Source organism: Myotis yumanensis, unplaced genomic scaffold (genome assembly GCF_028538775.1).
Source record: "Myotis yumanensis isolate MYYU_CA2020_CCGP unplaced genomic scaffold, mMyoYum1.0.hap1 SCAF_17, whole genome shotgun sequence".
In the NCBI taxonomy this organism is placed as follows: domain Eukaryota; kingdom Metazoa; phylum Chordata; class Mammalia; order Chiroptera; family Vespertilionidae; genus Myotis; species Myotis yumanensis.
In genome coordinates, this window is record NW_027223768.1 from 42,906,852 (window position 1) to 42,924,169 (window position 17,318).

Sequence of the window (17,318 nt, forward strand, 5' to 3'; positions counted from 1 at the left end):
GCCACCCTCTATCACCCACAGAGCAGGGCCAATCAGGGGGTTGGTGCACTGCACCCTGTCACACACAGAGCCGCAGGGCAATCGGGGGATTGGGGAGCTCTCCCCTATCAGGCACAGAGCAGGGCTGAACAGGGGGTTGGGGTGCCTTCCCCTGTCACGAACAGAGCAGGGCAGATAGGGAGGTTGTGGCCCCGCCCCCTATCACACACAGAGCCACAGGGCGATCAGGGGGTTTGGGCTCTGCCCCCTGTCACGCTGATCCCGGTGCCGGGAGGCATATTACCCTTTTACTATATAGGATAGAGGCCTGGTGCATGGGTGGGAGCCGGCTGGTTTGCCCTGAAGGGTGTCCTGGATCAGGGTGGGAGTCCCCACTGGGGTGCCTGGCCAGTCTGGGTGAGGGGCTGAGGGCTGTTTTCCAGGAAGTGAGTGACTGAAGCTTCCAACCGCTCCTTGTTTTTGTTTTGTTTTTTTATTCTGGGCCAGCTTTAGCTCTGAGGCCTCGCTGCTGAAAACATCGATACAAAGTTTCGGTCCGCCTGGCTTTCAGTCCAGCTGGTTTCTGGAGTTTTGTTTATCTTCTTATTTGCAACATAGTATATAGTTGCTTAGAGTTGTAGCTCAGAGGCCGGCAAGTGAGGCGGGGAACGTTGGAGTCTGCAGTCACTGCAGCAAGCAAGCCTCATGTTCGCTTCCAGCTGCCTGGCTGCCGGCAGCCATCTTGGCTGACAGTTAATTTGCATATACTGACTGATTAGCCAATGAAAAGGGTAGTGGTCGTAGGCTAATTACCATGTTTCTCTTTTATTAGTGTAGATTAGATAGATAGATAGATAGATAGATATAAATACAAATAAGGGAAGCTCACTGGTGAAGGGCATGGACCTCCTGGCAACCAGCCCTGCAGGGAATCCATGCTCCCAAAGGCAGACAGGGACTCATTAAAATTAGCATTAAGTTAATTATCTTTAATTACAACCCTTCCCTAACCCTCCCCAAGGAAGGGCTGTTTCCTCCGTGCCCTTAGGCACCAGCTAGCCTGTGTGGGCTGTACCGGGAGGCTCCTGGGAAGCTCGGCCTGAACTCGCGGCCAGAACCCAGCCCTCCTGGGTTCTGGGCGCAGGGTGGGGGAGCGGAGCGGAGCGGAGGGGACTGAGAGGAGGGGGCGGGACGGGCTGGCCTGGAGGGGCGGACGCCGCTCAGCTCCCCGCAGCGCTGGTCTCCGGGGACTCCGCCCAGGGGGCCGCCGTCTCTCGTGCTGTCCCGGGCTCTGGGGCAGCCTGCGGGCCCCTCATTTCCAGGACCACCTGGCTCAGCAGGCCTTTGAGCAGCCGAATTTCTCGGAGCAGCAGGTCCACCTCGGGCTTCAGGGCCCCCGCGGCGGGTTCCAGGGGCGCCTGCGGGGCGCAGGCGGCAGGCGCGGCGCCGGGGGCTCTGCCTGCGGGGGCCCGTGGCCCGGCGGAGGTGGCGTTAGGGGCGGAGATGACCGACGGCGCCGACGTGGACGGCAGGGCCTTTCGGGAGGAAAGCGGCTGGTTCCCGGGCGCCAGGGGCGCGGCCTTCGGGCCCTGGGCGACGGCGGCCGAGTCGCCGGGCGGCCCTGCGGGCGGGCGGGGGCGGGCTGGGTCAGGGAGAGGCGGCCCGGAGCGCAGGGGGGGGCGGGGGGGGCGGGCTGGGTCAGGGAGAGGCGGCCCGGAGCGCGGGGGGGGCGGGGGGGGGCGGGCTGGGTCAGGGAGAGGCGGCCCGGAGCGCGGGGGGGGGGGGGCGGGCTGGGTCAGGGAGAGGCGGCCCGGAGCGCGGGGGAGGGGGGCGGGCTGGGTCAGGGAGAGGCGGCCCGGAGCGCGGGGGGGGGGGGGGGCGGGCTGGGTCAGGGAGAGGCGGCCCGGAGCGCGGGGGGGGGGGGGGGGGGGCGGGCTGGGTCAGGGAGAGGCGGCCCGGAGCGCGGGGGGGGGGGGGGGGGCGGGCTGGGTCAGGGAGAGGCGGCCCGGAGCGCGGGGGGGGGGGGGGGGGGCGGGGGGACGGCGGGGCGCGTGCACAGCGGGGCGAGGGGCGGCCACTCACCGCGCCCCGGGAGCTGCGGCCACGCGCTGCGCTTGCGGACGCTGCGGGAGGCCGTGGCCGCCTCGCACCAGTGCGCCTCCAGCTCGTCGGCCTCGGCCTCGGGGACTCGGTACTCGGCCGCCCAGTCGAAGCGGCGCACGGCGCGGCTGTGCTTGTAGAAGGCGAACTGCAGCGGCACCGCGCGCCTCCGCGGGTGCAGGCGCGTCTCGCAGCGGAGGACCGCCCCGCCCGGCCCCGCGCGCTCAGCCCTCAGCACCGGCGCCGCGAACAGCTCTGCGGGGAGGGCGGGGCGGGCCGCCCGTGAGGCCCGAGCCCGCGCCCCCCGACGCCGCGCCCTCTCCGTGTCCGTGAGGACGCCTCGCCCCCAGGAGGCCAGGCGCGTGGGAGGACGAGCTCCTGAAACGCGGCCACGCGCCCACGAGGGAGGGACCAGCCCGGCCTCTGCCCGGGAAGGGGTCTCTGTGTCCGCCTCGCCCCGTCCCGCAGGATCGCCGCCCCTCGGTGGACCCTGCTCGGCATGAGAGCTGGGGCGGCGGGCGAAGGGACCCCGCCCCACGCAGGCTGCCCGCCCAGGCGCCTCCACTGCGCGGTCAGCAGCTTCATCCGCTCCTCCGCTCCCCGCCGTCCCCGACCCCGCGCTTCCCGCCCTGAGCCCAGGGCCGCCCCTCGCGCGCTCGCACCCACCTCGCACGGTCACGGCCACCGGCGCGGAGAACATGGGCGCGCTCTCCACCGGGAGGCGCATGGTGCCCGAGCACTGGTAGCGCCCGCTGTCGCCGGCACGAGCCTGCGGCACCGAGTAGTTGGCTCCGGAGCCGAAGTAGCGCACGGCGCGGCCGTCGCGGTAGTAGTGCAGCTTGTGCACCGCCTTGTCGTACCAGCCGCGGCAGCGCAGGACCAGCGGCTCGCCCTCGAACACCGGCGCGTAGGGCACTTGCAGGATCAGCCAGTCTGCGAGGCACCGGACAGCGACTCCAGAGGACCCGCCCGGCCCCTTCTCCGCCCGCCCCCACCCGCAGCCGCTCACTCCGCCCACTGAGCGCCCAGCCCGGCCCGCGGGTGCGTCAGGTGAGTGGGAGGGAAGGGAAAGCGAAGAGGCCCGCGACTCGGTTCCAGCCTCGGGGAGGAACGACGTCAGGGTGCCGGCTGCTTCCTCAGGTGGCGCGGCGCCCGCCTTCCTGCCGGTCCTGCTCCCGCCCCTGCCCGCCTCCCGCGCTCCCTCGCCCGTCCCTGTGCGGGCGCTGGGGAACTGGCCTCGTGTTTACGCCGAGAGGGAATGGCCAGCGGCACTCAGTTCTGCAAGCGGCGGCCACTGGCTAGCGCGGCCGCTACCTCACCTGCACTCACTGTACTTTCCAACCAAGAAACACAGAGTGGACGTGAGGCGTGTAAGTGCCAGCTGAGCACTGAGTGGCCTCATTAAATTCTGAACACAAACTGCGCCCTACGGGTCCCAGGTGACGTCATACCCCACCCAGCAGCCAGCCTGGCCCGAGGATGCATTTCTGTTGTTCTCGGCTCTGTTTTGAAGCCTGTAAGTGTCCCCAGGCCAGTGTCTCAGTGACCCCTCAGGGCACACAGGGCCTGTGAGGCGGAACTCCGGCCTCCTGCACAGCCGGCGCGCAGCTGCCCTCTTGCTGAGGGGCACAGAGGAGCCCCGTCCAGACTGACCACTGTGCGGCCTGCGGCCCGGCCCTGCCCTGCCCGCCCGGCTTCTCTGGCCAGTGTCCCAGGTGCTCAGGGCCTCTGCTCTTTGGAGCCAGTCTCGTCAACAGAAATGCCCATTTGCCACCCACGGCGGCAGGAGCGGAGGGGACCTTTGGGGACAGTCCAGCCTTACTGCACCCAGTGCCATGTGCCCCCCTTTCCTGCCCCAATGGGAGTGGCCCGGTGTCCTTCCCACAGGACGGCCAGTACCCCAGGAGCCTGTGCCCACCCCCCGGGGCAGACACTCACCATTGGAGACAGAGAGGTGGACAGGGTCGCTGACGGGCGCTCCCCGGGTCTGGCACCGGTACACCCCTGGGGTCTGCACCTCGATGCTCCTCCCGTGAGAGGGCAGCAGCAGGTGGCCCAGGTACCAGAGGGTGCTGATGGGCCGGAGCTCCACGACCAGAGGGTGGTGGCCGTCACACTGCAGGGTGACCCGCTCCCCCTTGAAGATGGTGGTCCAGGGCGGGTGCAGAGACAGTGTGGGCTTCTCCAGGGCCACTGCGAGGCGGGGGGGGGGGGGGGGGGGGGGGGCAGTGTGGAAGGGGTCAAGGCGAGGTGCCCACAGGTGTGCTCTGAGGTGGGGGATCTCGGGAAACCCCAGCCCCCGGGCCAGCCCTCGACCTAACCCAGCCTCGGGGGAGGGCCCCTGGGCTTCGAGGTGTCAGTCCCGTCAGCACCAGGTCTAAGCCGCAGGCGAGCTGTCACAGGACGGGGTGGAGTGGGAAAGACACTCCCAGCACAGGCAGGGGGAGGCCCACGCAGGTCACGGGCTGGTGTGGAAAGTGTCAGCACTGGTGAGGGAGGCGTCGGACTCACCGGCGTGTCCACTGCTTGGCACTGCGAAGCAAGGATGAGAGAGAAGGATGGAGGAAGGTTGGGCTGTGAGGGGTGCAAGGGGCTCCTGCCCCGGAAGAGACTCAGCAGGAACCCAGCCCTGGCTTTCTCCGCCTCTTCACCCTCCAAGATAGTGGACTGTGTGGAGTCGAGGGTTGCATACCCCCCACGCCTCACCCCCCGACACACACACACGCTCTCCCCACACACACGCTCTCCCCCGCCACACACACACACGCTCTCCACACACACACGCTCTCCCCCCCCCACACACACACACGCTCTCCACACACACACGCTCTCCACACACACGCTCTCCCCACACACACGCTCTCCCCCACACACACACACACACACGCTCTCCACACACACCCATGTCCCCTGCTTCCTGCGGACTCACCGAGCAACAGGAGGGCTGCCAGCGTCCACATGACGACCTGATGCGCCGCTGCCCAGGGCTGGAGACACTGCGGGGGGCGAGGGGGGGGGTCAGTGCTGCCCACAGAGCTCCGCGCTCCAGCTCCTGGCAATGTGGCTGGAGGAGCAGGGGATGGGCCGCTGTGTGTCAGCCTCAGGGGCCCACCTACCGCCCAAGAGCACCTGCGTCTCAGGCCAGCCCCACGGCCCGTGGAGAAGACCCGCTGCGCACAGCCTGCCCTCCGCCCCGGCTCCCAGGCTACTGCCTCCCCTCCCCGTCCAGCTGACCCGTGAGCTTCAGGTGGGGAGACACACCCTCCGGGCCTCAAGGCCCCAAGTGCCTTCCTCCTGCGGCCTCCCCAGGACAGACCTCAGTGTGAGGCTGTGAGGTTGACATGGGAGCCCTCCCAGGGCTCCCACCTCCCACAGGTGAGCAGACAGGAAGCCAGGCCTCCAGGGTCCCCATCAGGGATAGACATGTCATGTGTCCACCCTTCTTTCTCCCTTCCTGACCCCCAACCTTCAGGAGTTAGAAAACCCTTCTCTCCTACCCACCGAGTACCTTGCCCAGTGGCACCTCCACTCACTGGAGCCCTTCTTTCTGTCCTCCCGGGCACCCTAGTCATGCACGCAGCACCCCCCCAAGCCCAGGGCAACCCCTCCCCGCCTGCAGCACCCCCTTCCCATCCGAAGCACCGCCTCCCTGCCCTCGGCACCCCGCACGCCCGCGGCACCCCCCACAGGGGTCCTCAAACTTTTTAAACGGGGCCAGTTCACTGTCCCTCAGACCGTTGGAGGGCCGGACTATAGTTTTAAAAAAAACTATGAACAAATTCCTATGCACACTGTACATATCTTATTTTGAAGTAAAAAAAACAAAACGGGAACAAATACAATATTTGTATTTGCATGTGGCCCGCGGGCCGTAGTTTGAGGACCCCTGCCCCACACCCACGGCACCCTCACCTGAGGCAGAGAAGCCACTGCCTGGGCCCTCAGAAACTCCTCTGGTCCGACCTCCACTTCTTCCTGAGCCACGTGACCCAGCCCTGAGCAGCAGCAGGCAGCCTGCGTCCTGGGTAAATACTTAATGAACTTTCCAGCCGGATAGTGTGTCCCCGGTGCCTCCCGAGACTGCTGAGCCAGGGGCACCTCCTTCCCTGGGGACTCCGGCAGGAAAGGGATTCTCCTACATCAACTCGTTTAAGGTGGTCCCTTCCCCTCTGGCTCGGGACACCCAGAGCCCCTCTGAGCATTCCCTCCGCGCCCTAAGGTGCCGTCCGATCAATAAAGCAGTTGCCTCTTGGGAGAATGCGATGGGTCGATGGGTTGACTCAGTCACGCTGGCCTCGGCAGATCTGTTCTGAGAGCAGCTTTTGATGGAGAGAGCGTCAGCGGGTCTGGGAGGCAGGGCACTACCTGATGAGGTGCCCAGGAGCTGGGGGTCGGGGTGGGGCGGAGAACAAGGTCTGGGAGCAGAGACCATGAATTGCCTGCTTTGGGACCGCACTCCCAGATCCCACCTGGCTCCTCACCCTGGGGCCAGTGTGGGCGCCCACATGCCCGAGGCCTGTGCAGAGGTCTGACTCCTGGCCAGGGCCTTCTCTGTGACAGCATGTGACACCCGTCAGCCGTGCCTCGTCCGCACCAGCTGGCATCTCGGCCTCTTCACCGAGCTCCACGAGAAAGCCCACAAAGCATGCCGTCTCCCCCACAGTTCCCAGAACCCCAACAGGGCGCCTGTCACACGGTGCTCGGAGTTTGACCTTAAAAATCCACCCTCCCAACATTTCTGTATTCTCGGCTCTTCCACATCCGCCGCGCCCCCCCCTGCGCGCCCCCCCCCCCCCCCCCCGCCAGGTCGGGCACAGAAACCTATCAATTACCACAGTTACCCGAGCAGCTAGCAGCTATTTGAGGCCCATCAGGTCCTAATTCCTGGACAAGAGGTGCCATCAGCTGATAGAGTCGCCTAAGGGGTGGACACTGGAGCGGGAGGGGTGACGCCCTGCCACAGGCTTCCCAGGCGCCGCCCAGGGAGCGCCGCTCTCACGTCCAGCAGGGCTCCCCTCCCTTGTTTCTTTCCTTTTCTTTTTTTTTAATTGATTAGAGAGAGAAACTTGGATTTGTTGTTCCACTTATCCACGCATTCACTGGTTGATTCTCATGTGCGCCCTGACCGGCGTCGACCCCCAAACCTTGGACGACGCTCTAATCAACTGAGCTCACCAGCCAGGCCCTCCCGGTTTCCTGCGGCAGGTCCGGGAGGGCACAGATGCCTCTTCTGTAAATCTCTGTGGGTCGAACTACGCACAGAACCATCGGCAGAGAGAGGAGGGGACAGTGTCATGCCGGGCGTGGAGCGGGATGGGGTGCGCTGCATCGGGACGGACCCTGCCCAGGAGCTGCTGGGGAGCCTGTCGGGCGCTGTCACAGCCTGAGCGCTGACAGCAGCGTCCCGCACAGGGAAAGTGTGATTATGTCCCCAAAGGGTAACGCAAGCTTTGAAAGGAAAATAGTTCCGAGACAGCGGCCTTGCGGCTCCGGGACGGCGGCTGCACCACAGCTGCTGTGTCCGGGGGGGAGCCTGTGGGCGGTGTCAGCTGTGCTAGAGGCAGAGCCGTTAGGAGGAGAGGCCACAAAGGCCGGCGTCTAACCAACTGATATTCGCTGAGTGAGGCCAAGTGAGGGAGTGAGTCAAAGAGGCAAAGCCCCCGTCGGACACCACGCATCCCTGCGGCTGGGTTTCCTTCCTCACTATTGACGTTCGGGGCCAGAGAACCCTCTGTGGAGGCTGCTCTGTGTTACAGGCTGTTAGCAGCACCCCTGTGTTCTACTTACTAGACGACAGTAGCACCCCCCCAAACTGGCAACCCAAGTGTCCCCTGGGCAGGTGGGGTGGTCCCACCAACACTGCCACCCAACCCGCCTGCTTGCTCTCTGGCCCCGGGCTCTGCTGGGCAGCAGGAGGCGCCTGGCGGGCTGGAGGGGATTGGCGGCCAGGTTGAGAAGGGTGCACGGCTCCCCTTGGTGCAGTTACGGAAGCGCCTGCCTCCGACTCTAACAAGACTAGAAACCTGGAGAAGTCTCTGGGCGCATGTGCATGACAGAAGGAAGGAGATGGGGAGAGCTCGATTTATTGGGGTCTGAGCAACACTGCAGGTGAACTGCTCACACCTGCTTGGCAGTGCCCTTCCGGGTGTCCAGCTTCAGGTGGCCAGACAAGTCCCTCAACTCCATGACCAGGTGGCCGAGGAGCACGCGCACATCCTGCATCTGTCTGAGGAGAAGGCCCATCCGGTGGTGCAGGTGGGGGTCGGAGGCCTGCAGGGGAGAGGGGGGCGCTGGGCCCCCTGAGGAAGGGCTGGGCGGCGGAGGCAGAGGCCTGGGTGGCTCCACAGCAGGCATTCCTGGAGCCGTGGATTTCGGAGGAGCGGGGTTCAAGGTAGGTGGTGCACCAGAGCTCGAGGGACCTGGGTGTGGGGCAGGGAACACACTTACAGTGACTTCGGAAGCCTGGCTCCAGCCCGCCTCCCCTCCCCGTCTCTCCTGCACTCTGACTGCCCAGGGCGGCGGAGACTCAAGGGCCCCGAGTCCCGCCTGGCACACGGGAAACCCTTCAGCAGTGAGGCTGGTCAGTGAGGGGTGTGGACGTCAGGGATCCTCCCGGTTCCCTGCCTGTGGGTGGCACCTGCCCTGAGGACAGGGCGCAGCCCTCTGGGCAGGACCTTCATGGAGCTGGCCCCACCCCGTGCGTGAGCCACTGCCCACCCGAGAGCCTCCCCTGTCCCTCCCCCGATTCCTGCCACGAGGCTCCCTGGCTCCCCGGACTCCTCTTCTGTGTTTCCCACCAGGAGCAGCCTTCACAGCGCGGCTCCCAGAACCAACACGGTGCTGTTTGCCTCACGTGCCCAGGTCCCTGGCGGGAGCGTCGCCCGTGAGCAGCAGCTGCGGAGCTGGCATGGTCCTGCTGCGGAGAGGAGTCCCTGGTCTAGGGAGAAGTCCCTGTCTGTACTCTCGCCGTCCCCAGGGACCCGGCTCCTGGCTGCTGCCTCTGCTGTGCCTCTGCTCACACTGAGCCCCGCAAGGGCCCCCCCTCCTGCCCCGCCCTCCACACGCCACTCACCCTGCACCCTGATGTCCAGCCGGGGGCTCCTTTTCCACACGTGGTTGTCCTCGGTGGCGGCCTCGCACCAGTAGGACCCCGAGTGGGCCTCTTCGGCTGCGGGGACCTGCAGCTCTGGAGACAGGCCCCGGCCGCGCACAGCCCGGCCCCCCTTGTAGAAGGAGAAGAGGAGGCGGGTGGCCGACCTCTGCGGGGGCAGCTTTGTCTGGCAGCTCAAGGTCACGGCGCTGCCCTCTTGGGGCTCTGGCGAGGGCGTGGCTCTGAGCACCGGAGCGGGAAACAGTTCTGGGAGAGTCGGGAAGGAAGGGCTCAGCTCGGGCTCACACGCCCTGGGGAAGGAGGTCCATCTTCACTGGCCTGGACTGGAGCAGACCTAGTGCCGGGGCATCAACCAGGATGCGTGGGATAGAGGGGCCCCCGGGACTCGGAGGGCCGAGGGGCTGCAGCGCGCCTGCCCCCCTCCCCCACCGTGAAGAGGTTTGTCTGTCCCCCCTGCTCTGCGACGGCGACTCCGCCCCGAGCCCTCACCTTGGACGGTGACCGCCAGGGAGGATGCCGTTTCTGGTCTCCCCGGACCAGGGCTCCGGAAGATGGCGCTGCAGTGGTAATGCCCGCTGTCCGCCTCTCGAACCACAGCGATCGAGAATTCCCTGTCAGGTCCAGGGGCACCCAGAGCAGAGCCATCTCGGTAGAAGGTGACCTGGGCCAGGGGCCAGCCTCGCCAGGCCTGGCAGCGCAGAACCAGAGGGTCCCCTTCGAAGATCGGAGCGGCCGGGCCTTGGAGGACCAGCCAGTCTGCGGCCAGAGCGAGAGCTGAGTCACCCACTGCCCGTGCGGCAGCCCCTCAGTGCGGCCCACAGCGGACCCCTCAGCTTTCTCTGAGGATCCAGGGAGCTCTCGCCCCAAAAACTTCTAGGGCCTAGGACTGAGGGCACCGGGTCTGTGGGCTGAGATGGAAGGAGAGCTGTCATCGGTGGCCAGTTCCTGCGGCACCTTCCCGCGGGGGCTCTGGGCTGAGGGGGAGCTGTGGGAAGTGGGAGAGGACCTTCCCAGGACCTTACCGTAGGACACGACCAGACGGATGGGTCGGCTGAACGTGTAGCCCCTGGCCTGGTAGTCCACTTCCCGGGAGCCCAAGTCATCCCCGGGGCGGCAGCCGCTGTCCCAGGTGCTGACGGGGCCCTCACACTGCAGGGTCTCAGAACTGGCAGCTGAGGAGGGCACGGCCCGATAGGAGCCAGGAAATGATGCTGAGACGGAGGAGAGCAGGAGCGTGCCCTCCAGCGGGGCCTCCGCCTCCTCCTCAGGGAGTCTCCCTTTTTAGAAGGAGAATAGGAAGACGCCAAGACCTTTTCCCCAGTAAACCCACGGGGTCTCTCAGAGGGTCTTAGACGTGACTCACTGTGGTTTGGGGAAGAGGCAGGGGAGAGAGTGGCCAAAGGGGGGACTCACCCGCATGACAGCCGGCTGCTGTGGGCACAGGAACCAGAGGCCACGGCCATTGGCCCCGAGCGGTGGACACAGCACAGGAGAGAAGGGAGAGGTCAGTTCTCACCCCACTGGGTGCATTAAGTGCCGGAGGCTCGGCTCTGCCTCACACCCTCTATTTCATCATCACAGGGTTCCCAGGTGTGTGACTGCACCCCGAGTTTCCAAATCTTTAAGAAATGGGCTTGGAAACCCCAGTTAACTCACCCAAAGTTTAAAAGGGGGTGGGACTGCAGCAAGAAAGCTCGGTATGTCTGAGTCAAGAGTCACCACTTAGACATGACCTTCCTGAGGACTCTTCCTGATTTCCATTGTCCCAACTCACTCGGCTCTTCATCCTTGACGATCTTATCCACCAGTGTCTCCTCCTTCCTTGCCTCCACTTTCATGTCTTCATTTTTCAGCCATCTCTACCCTGATGTCTGTCCTCTGTCCCTTGAACTCTCCCGCCCTGTCCTTCTCCCCCCGATCCTCTACTCCCAGTCCTGGCAGCTATAGAGCAGCTCTTTGCTTCTGGGTTGAGAGGTAGAGTTATGGATTTCTCACCATTCTCCTCACCTGCCTCTTAGCTCAGGTGAGCTAATTCGATTCTCCCACCTCCACCCCTCCCTGGTCCTCCCTAGTCCTGTCCCCTCCCAAAGGCCCCACGCTCCCCTTTGATCTTGTCATTTCCCTCAGCGAGGCCCCTCCCCCTTCCTGGTTCTCCTCCATCTGTCCGTGTCCATCCGTCCGTCCGTCAGGCCCAGGTGCAGTCCTCAGAGCCTTTCTGCCTCTGCCCCACCCGGCTGCCCTCTCGGTTCCTCCACGCGCCCTCAACGGCTCTCAGCTTCTTCTTTCACACAAAATCTGGTTGGGCTACCAGACACTTTCACTCAGAAAACGGCCGGAAGGTATTGTCACTCTCATTTTGTGAATAGGGAAACCAAATCCAGAGATATGAAACGTGACTTTTTCAAAGAAACACCCTCGGGGAAGAGGCGTGGAAACCAGAATGTCCGACCGCCCGTCGGGAGCTCTGGCCACGCACTGGCCGCCCAGGGCTGGCTCTGTGTTCAGTGAAACGATCAACAACATGACTTCGGGACAACGTGGTGCAAGAATTCAGACAGATCAGACGAGGTTAAAAGACAAAAGGAAAGGCCTTGTCCCTTTGGTTTGGTGGACGGCACAGGCGCGTGCACACAAGGTCTCTGCGGGAGGGAGAGTGACAGGAGAGAGGCGCCGGGCAGCCCAGCCGCGGGCAGAGGGCTCCCGGACAGCTCCAGGGGCAGGGGCTGCCTCGCTGCCGAGGGTTTGGATGCCCAGAGTTTGTGAGGGAGAGGGGAACGGGGCCGTGGGGTGCTCTTTTCGGCAGGAGTAGAGTGAGCAGAGCTCGGAGACAGGTCCGAGTGCAGTGGGAGAAGGTGTGAATCTAAGCAACTGGGGTTTGCTGGAGCCCAGAGGTCGCAGAGGTTACCTGGGGGCTAGGTCGGCCGAGTGCAGAGCTATGAAGGACACAGGCTGAGACAGATCACTCAGCTGGGAGGTCACGGGCGCAGCCCAGGTCAGAAATGACCAGGGCTTGTCCGGCATGGCATTCCTTAAGTTTCAGGAAAGGGGCCATTTCCAGGGACGATAACTGGTTGTCTGCAGAGCATGGGCAGAAGGGAATCTGGCTTGTTCGCCAAGCCCCTGTCTGGGTGTCCGGTGGGAGGTGGGATGGAGAGACAGGAGGGGACAGTTGGTTGGGCACCGGCCACGTGGTGCTGGGAGACCTGGAGACACGTGGTGGGTGTGTCCTGTGCGAGGCTGGGTATTTGAATGTGACGCTCAAGCACAGGCGTGGGGTTGGAGATGCGATTCAGGACTCAAACCACTGCGTTGTCCCGGGAAAGATGAAACCGACAAATAAGCTGACTGGGGAGACGGCATGAAGAGAGAACGGTAGGGAGGCAAGGAAGCCGCCAAAGGGACCACGGGGGTCGAAGGACCAGGGGGCGTGATTGGTGGGGGCCGGGGAGCGGAGGACACCAGCTGGGATGAACAACAGCAGCAGCGAAGCCCACCAGGGTAGGAACTCGAGTGTGGGAAGGCCCCTAAGGCCAGATGGGGCCCCCAGGCCCCGTGACGGCCAGACCGTGAGCACCAGAGCGCAGGGGAGCTTCTCGCTGCAGAGGCCCTGTGGTCCAGGGGCTGGGGCGGGAGAGACTGGGAGGTTTTCATGTCAGTCCCCCACTTCACATCCCCCAGCCCCGCCTCCTAGGAGGCCAGAGAAGGTCCAGGCGCCTCCCGCTGGGCCTCCTGCAGGCCACCCCTGCCCCCCAGCAGGCGTGTTACTCACCCAGCAGCACCTGGGCTGCCCAGAGCACAGGAGGCGAGAAGCAACCCAGCTTCATGGTGACTGTGTGAAGGTCTCCGCAGCCTCACACCCCGACTTTCAACATGAAACCTCTCAAATTAGAAAAGAGGAAGCAAGTCTAACTGTCTTGTCTCCTCTTCAACTCTGATTGGCTTCCATCCTTTAGGTGCCAGGTCATCTGCGTGGAGGGCTGTGGGGGAAATGATGGTCCAGGTCCCCGTGGAGCTCAGAGAGCTTCCAGAGCACGTGCTGCCTGCCATGTCCCCGCCTCCTGCTCCTGCTGGGGAGGGTCCCATGGCCTCCTGCTCCTACTGGGGAGCTGGCTGACAGAGGCGGAAGCTGCTGAAGGCTACAGAACCCAGTGGGCCCTCTGAGCGTTCAGGGGCCTGCCCTGTGCCCTACCCCTTCCAGCACCCCCCCAACCACCCCCCCCCCCCCCCGCCATGTTTCTAGAGCCTGGGCTGCGGCAGGACACGGGAAGAGGGCGGTGACGGCACCATGTCAGACATAGCTGAGTCCTTCCTGGGCTCTGACCACCCAGTTTCTCGAACCCGGTCTCAGGACTCAGCACCGGAGGCTGTGGCTCTCTGACTCCAGGAAAAGGGAAGAGGAAAAGAGAAGTTTCCAGAGGACTCAGCAGGGGGTCAAGGCTCAGGCTCAGCCCAAGGCCCTGGTCCTGAGGAGACTGGAGACACCAAGGAGACCCAGAAAGAGGGCGACAGCACCTCCCAGCTCCAGGGGGCCTCCCAGAGCCACTGTCTCTGCCTCAGGATGTCCCCTTTGAGGCGGGTCCCAGTGGCACAGCCACCCCCCTTCTCACGGGATCACCCCCTCCTCCTATTATCCCCCAGGCCCTCGTGGTTGCCCAGAGGTGAGAGGAACCATCAGAAATGCAGAAGGCAGGGAGGGTAGGGGGGCCTGACCCCCCCACCCAAGCTGTGCAAAACCACAGGGCAGAGCATGCCCCAGAGGGCAGATAGCTCTCAGTCTGAAACCAGCTTTACAGGAAGTCTCCATGTCTGAGAGGCTGTGTTCCTGTGCAGATGGCCCCCAGGACCCAGGTGGGCGAGTGTGGGCAGGAGGCAAGGAGGTGTGAGCCTGTCCCGAGAGACCACAGGCCCAGGAGAGGACAGGGGTCTGAGCCAACCTGATGCAAATCCGAAGCAGGAGGAATTGAGTCGGACCTACCCCAACACTCCCCTCACACAGAAAGCACTGAAACTGAATCAGGGACTTAAATATAAACGTAAAACTATAAACCCTTTAGAAAAACACAGGAGACATTGATTTGGGATCCAGTGCTAGGCAAAGAGTTCTGAGACTTGATACCCTATTAATGATCTATTAAAGACGGAGGTCCCCCTGGGTATGTGGAAATCATAAATCAATGGGTTTACTTGACTTAAAGTTATAGAAATGTATGTTATAAGACATTTGATGAGAAGTTTTAAGTAATCTTTTTGATATAAATTCCTGTATAATTTAAATATTCTGATGAAATTGTGCTTTCCTCCAAAATAAATTAAGAGAAATAAGGAAGATTTCATTCCAGTATACACAGGAGGACAGTAAAAGATCGTCTGGTGAGGAAAATATCTTAGGTGACTTTAAATCTACACGTATTTCTTGATTTTAAAAAAATGCAAAAGTATCAGAAATAAGAAAGGGGATATTAGTCAATGCTTAAAATTATTACAATGTGCAAAATGGAAAGCAAATATAAGAGAAGGCTTGATCAGAAAACCAAAGCTAATTTTGTGAAAAGAGCAATAAAATCAATCTTTGACAAGTCCGACGAGGATAAATGGATTAAGAGGCCAAGGTGTCTCTAGCATTCAACCACGGAGTATTATTTTGTTTAAAGTCTACACAGGAGCATTGGGATGGCCACAAATCTTGATCGTGTTGTTACAGGAAATTAAGCTGCAGGAAACTGCATTTATGTCCTTAACGAGGAGACTGCTGATGCGAAGCCAGACAATTCCCCTGGGGCCCCGGGAAGGCTCAGGACGCAGAGGACCAATGTCAGAGGGTCAGGAATGGCTTTGAGAACAAGAGCAGAGCTGGAAAGGGAGCCTCTTGGGGCCTTTCTCCTACCCAAGGGCGTGGGTGTTTCCGGGTGACACTCCTCCCACCATCGGTCTGTGCCCATCAGTGGAGTGTCATACCACCATGTGAGTGTGAAATCTGACTGGGAATAGGAAGTGCATCCCAAAAGCCATGGCAACCACCCAGCAAAGGAAGCTGCCGAGTCCTGGCGGCAAGCGCGGCGCACGGGGATCTGTCTCAGGGTCCCCGGAAAACAAGGCCCCTCCAGGGTGCCCACCGAGCCCCGGGGCTGTCGGGCAAGTTCCAGCAGCGGGACGGCCTCTCTGCGGCCACAGCCTCTGGTGCTGGCAGCAGGCACAGCGGCAGGAAGCATCGCAGTCTCTCCGTCCGTCCGTCCGTCCGTCCGAAGCTCAGCTTGCTGAGAACTGGGTTACAAAGCAAAGTGGTCCTTTATCTGCCGCGGAGGAGGAGGAAGAGGATGGAGACAAGAAGGCAAACTCACCGGGAGAAGAGCTCTGCTTTAGGAGGGGGTGGTCCCCAGCTTATCCCGGAAGGGCAGCAGCCCAGGGCGGCTTACACGCCAACCAGTGCAGCCTCAAAAAGGGAGGGTCCTGGCCGGGGCTCAGTTGGTTGGAGCGTCACCACATACCTGGACTGGGCACAGACCTAGGCAATCTGTCTCCATATGTTTGTATCTCTCTATCCAAAAATCAATAAACACATACCCTTTGGTGAGGATTAAAAAACGTTAACAAGGTAAAGGGAGTGTCATTTTATAGTGTTTATTATAAAAGCAACACATGCGGTGAGAAACCAAGATGGCGGCATAGGTAAACACCGGAGTTTGCTGCCTGGAACAACCACTTCAAAAATTCAACTAAAAGATGGAACAGACATCATCCAGAACCACAGGAAGGCTGGCTGAGTGGAAATCCTACAACTAGAAGGAAAGAGAAAAGCATACCGAGGCTCAGAGGAGGCGCAGTGCGGAAGTAAAATACTAAGGTACAGAGGCGCACACGGAGCAGGCTGGCGGCTGAGGACACGATTGTCTTTTTCAATCAGGAGGGAGTCTCAGGCTCTGAGCTCCAGTTCCGGGTGAGTCTCTGGGGACCCAGACTCATACGGGAGAAATGGGACTGCCTGGCATCGGTCGGAACTCGAGGGCAGCTTTCTCTCGGAGGGGCTTGCAGCGATTGCTGAGACACTGAGAAGCGGGGCCTCTGAGAGCAGCCATAACTGCTAGCCCCGCCCTGTTGATCCCCAAGCCCTGCAGGGAGGCTTTTGCTGGATAGCCTAAGGCAGAGGCTAGATTAGCACCTAGAGATCCAGAAGCCAATGTACCCAGAGGTCAGAGTGAGACCATCCAGTTTGCAGCTCGGTGGAACCATAAAGGACACACTCAGGGGGCAGACTCAGTGAGCACCAAAGCCCCATTGAAGCAAGTCTTGCCCCGGAGGGGTGTCTCCAGCACAGAAGTTCTCCCACTGCAGACACAGCTGATTCTCACAGCCAATTGGCCTGGAGGTCAATTCCTCCCAGTGTTACCTACAGCAATCAAGGCTTAACTACAACAAGACTGTGCACAAAGATCACAAGGGGGTGCACCAAGAGTGTCCTCCTCAGGTAATTGGGGAGGCTGAACCATTGGGCTCTAGAGGACACTTAGCACAGAAAACCACTTTATCAACACAGAGAAGCATAAAAAATGCGGAGACAAAGAAAAAGGACACAAATGACAGAAATGGAGGAAAGCAAACTACTGGATTTAGAGTTCAAAACCACAATTTTAAGGTTTTTCAAGAATTTTCTAGAAACTGCCAATAAACTTAATGAGACCTACAAGAAATCTAATGAGACCCTCGATGTTGTGATAAAGGACCAACTAGAAATTAAGCATACACTGACTGAAATAAAGAATATTATACAGACTCCCAACAGCAGACTAGAGAATCAAGTCAATGATTTGAAATACGAAGAAGCAAAAAACACCCAACTGGAAAAGCAAAATGAAAAAAGAATCCAAAAATATGAAGATAGTGCAAGGAGCCTCTGGGACAGCTTCAAGCGCACCAACATCCAAATTATAGGGGTGCCAGAAGAAGAGAGAGAGCAAGATATTGAAAACCTATTTGAAGAAATAATGACAGAAAACTTCCCCTACTTGGTGAAAGAAATAGACTTACAAGTCCAGGAAGCACAGAGAACCCCAAACAAAAGGAATCCAAAGAGGACCACACCAAGACACATCATAATTAAAATGCCAAGAGCAAAAGACAAAGAGAGAATCTT

General features: G+C 61.3%; 2 protein-coding genes across 3 annotated transcripts; both read right to left on the minus strand.

Annotated features, from left to right (window-relative positions):
• Positions 1 to 453: 453 nt before the first annotated feature.
• On the minus strand, positions 454 to 5,039 carry FCRLB (Fc receptor like B). Its single transcript, XM_070396068.1, has 6 exons — positions 5,009 to 5,039; positions 4,591 to 4,611; positions 4,018 to 4,272; positions 2,746 to 3,012; positions 2,021 to 2,334; positions 454 to 1,568 (listed from the first exon to the last, which is right to left on the minus strand). The coding sequence occupies exons 1-6, from the start codon at positions 5,037 to 5,039 to the stop codon at positions 1,200 to 1,202; spliced, it is 1,257 nt and encodes a 418-aa protein (XP_070252169.1). The 3' UTR covers positions 454 to 1,199.
• A 3,114-nt stretch (positions 5,040 to 8,153) lies between these two features.
• FCRLA (Fc receptor like A) lies at positions 8,154 to 13,144 on the minus strand. 2 transcript variants are annotated; one of them, XM_070395872.1, is made up of 6 exons: positions 12,960 to 13,144; positions 10,604 to 10,618; positions 10,213 to 10,362; positions 9,680 to 9,946; positions 9,152 to 9,436; positions 8,154 to 8,498 (listed from the first exon to the last, which is right to left on the minus strand). In XM_070395872.1, the coding sequence occupies exons 1-6, from the start codon at positions 13,012 to 13,014 to the stop codon at positions 8,197 to 8,199; spliced, it is 1,074 nt and encodes a 357-aa protein (XP_070251973.1). In that variant the 5' UTR covers positions 13,015 to 13,144; the 3' UTR covers positions 8,154 to 8,196. The 2 variants fall into 2 exon arrangements, with proteins under 2 accessions (XP_070251973.1, XP_070251972.1); XM_070395871.1 differs by having other exon boundaries at positions 10,604 to 10,621.
• Positions 13,145 to 17,318: the final 4,174 nt, after the last annotated feature.

Coding starts and splice junctions, on each gene's coding strand:
- FCRLA (XM_070395871.1), bottom strand. CDS start 13,014: ATGAAGCTGGGTTGCTTCTCGCCTCCTGTGCTCTGGGCAGCCCAGGTG. Junction 9,947..10,212: donor CCGTCTGGTCGTGTCCTACG/GTAAGGTCCTGG, acceptor CTCTGGCCGCAG/ACTGGCTGGTCCTCCAAGGC. Junction 8,499..9,151: donor GCTGGACATCAGGGTGCAGG/GTGAGTGGCGTG, acceptor CCCCACACCCAG/GTCCCTCGAGCTCTGGTGCA.
- FCRLB (XM_070396068.1), bottom strand. CDS start 5,039: ATGTGGACGCTGGCAGCCCTCCTGTTGCTCG. Junction 3,013..4,017: donor CCACCTCTCTGTCTCCAATG/GTGAGTGTCTGC, acceptor GGTGCCTCGCAG/ACTGGCTGATCCTGCAAGTG. Junction 1,569..2,020: donor CGCTGTGCACGCGCCCCGCC/GTCCCCCCGCCC, acceptor GCCGTCGCCCAG/GGCCCGAAGGCCGCGCCCCT.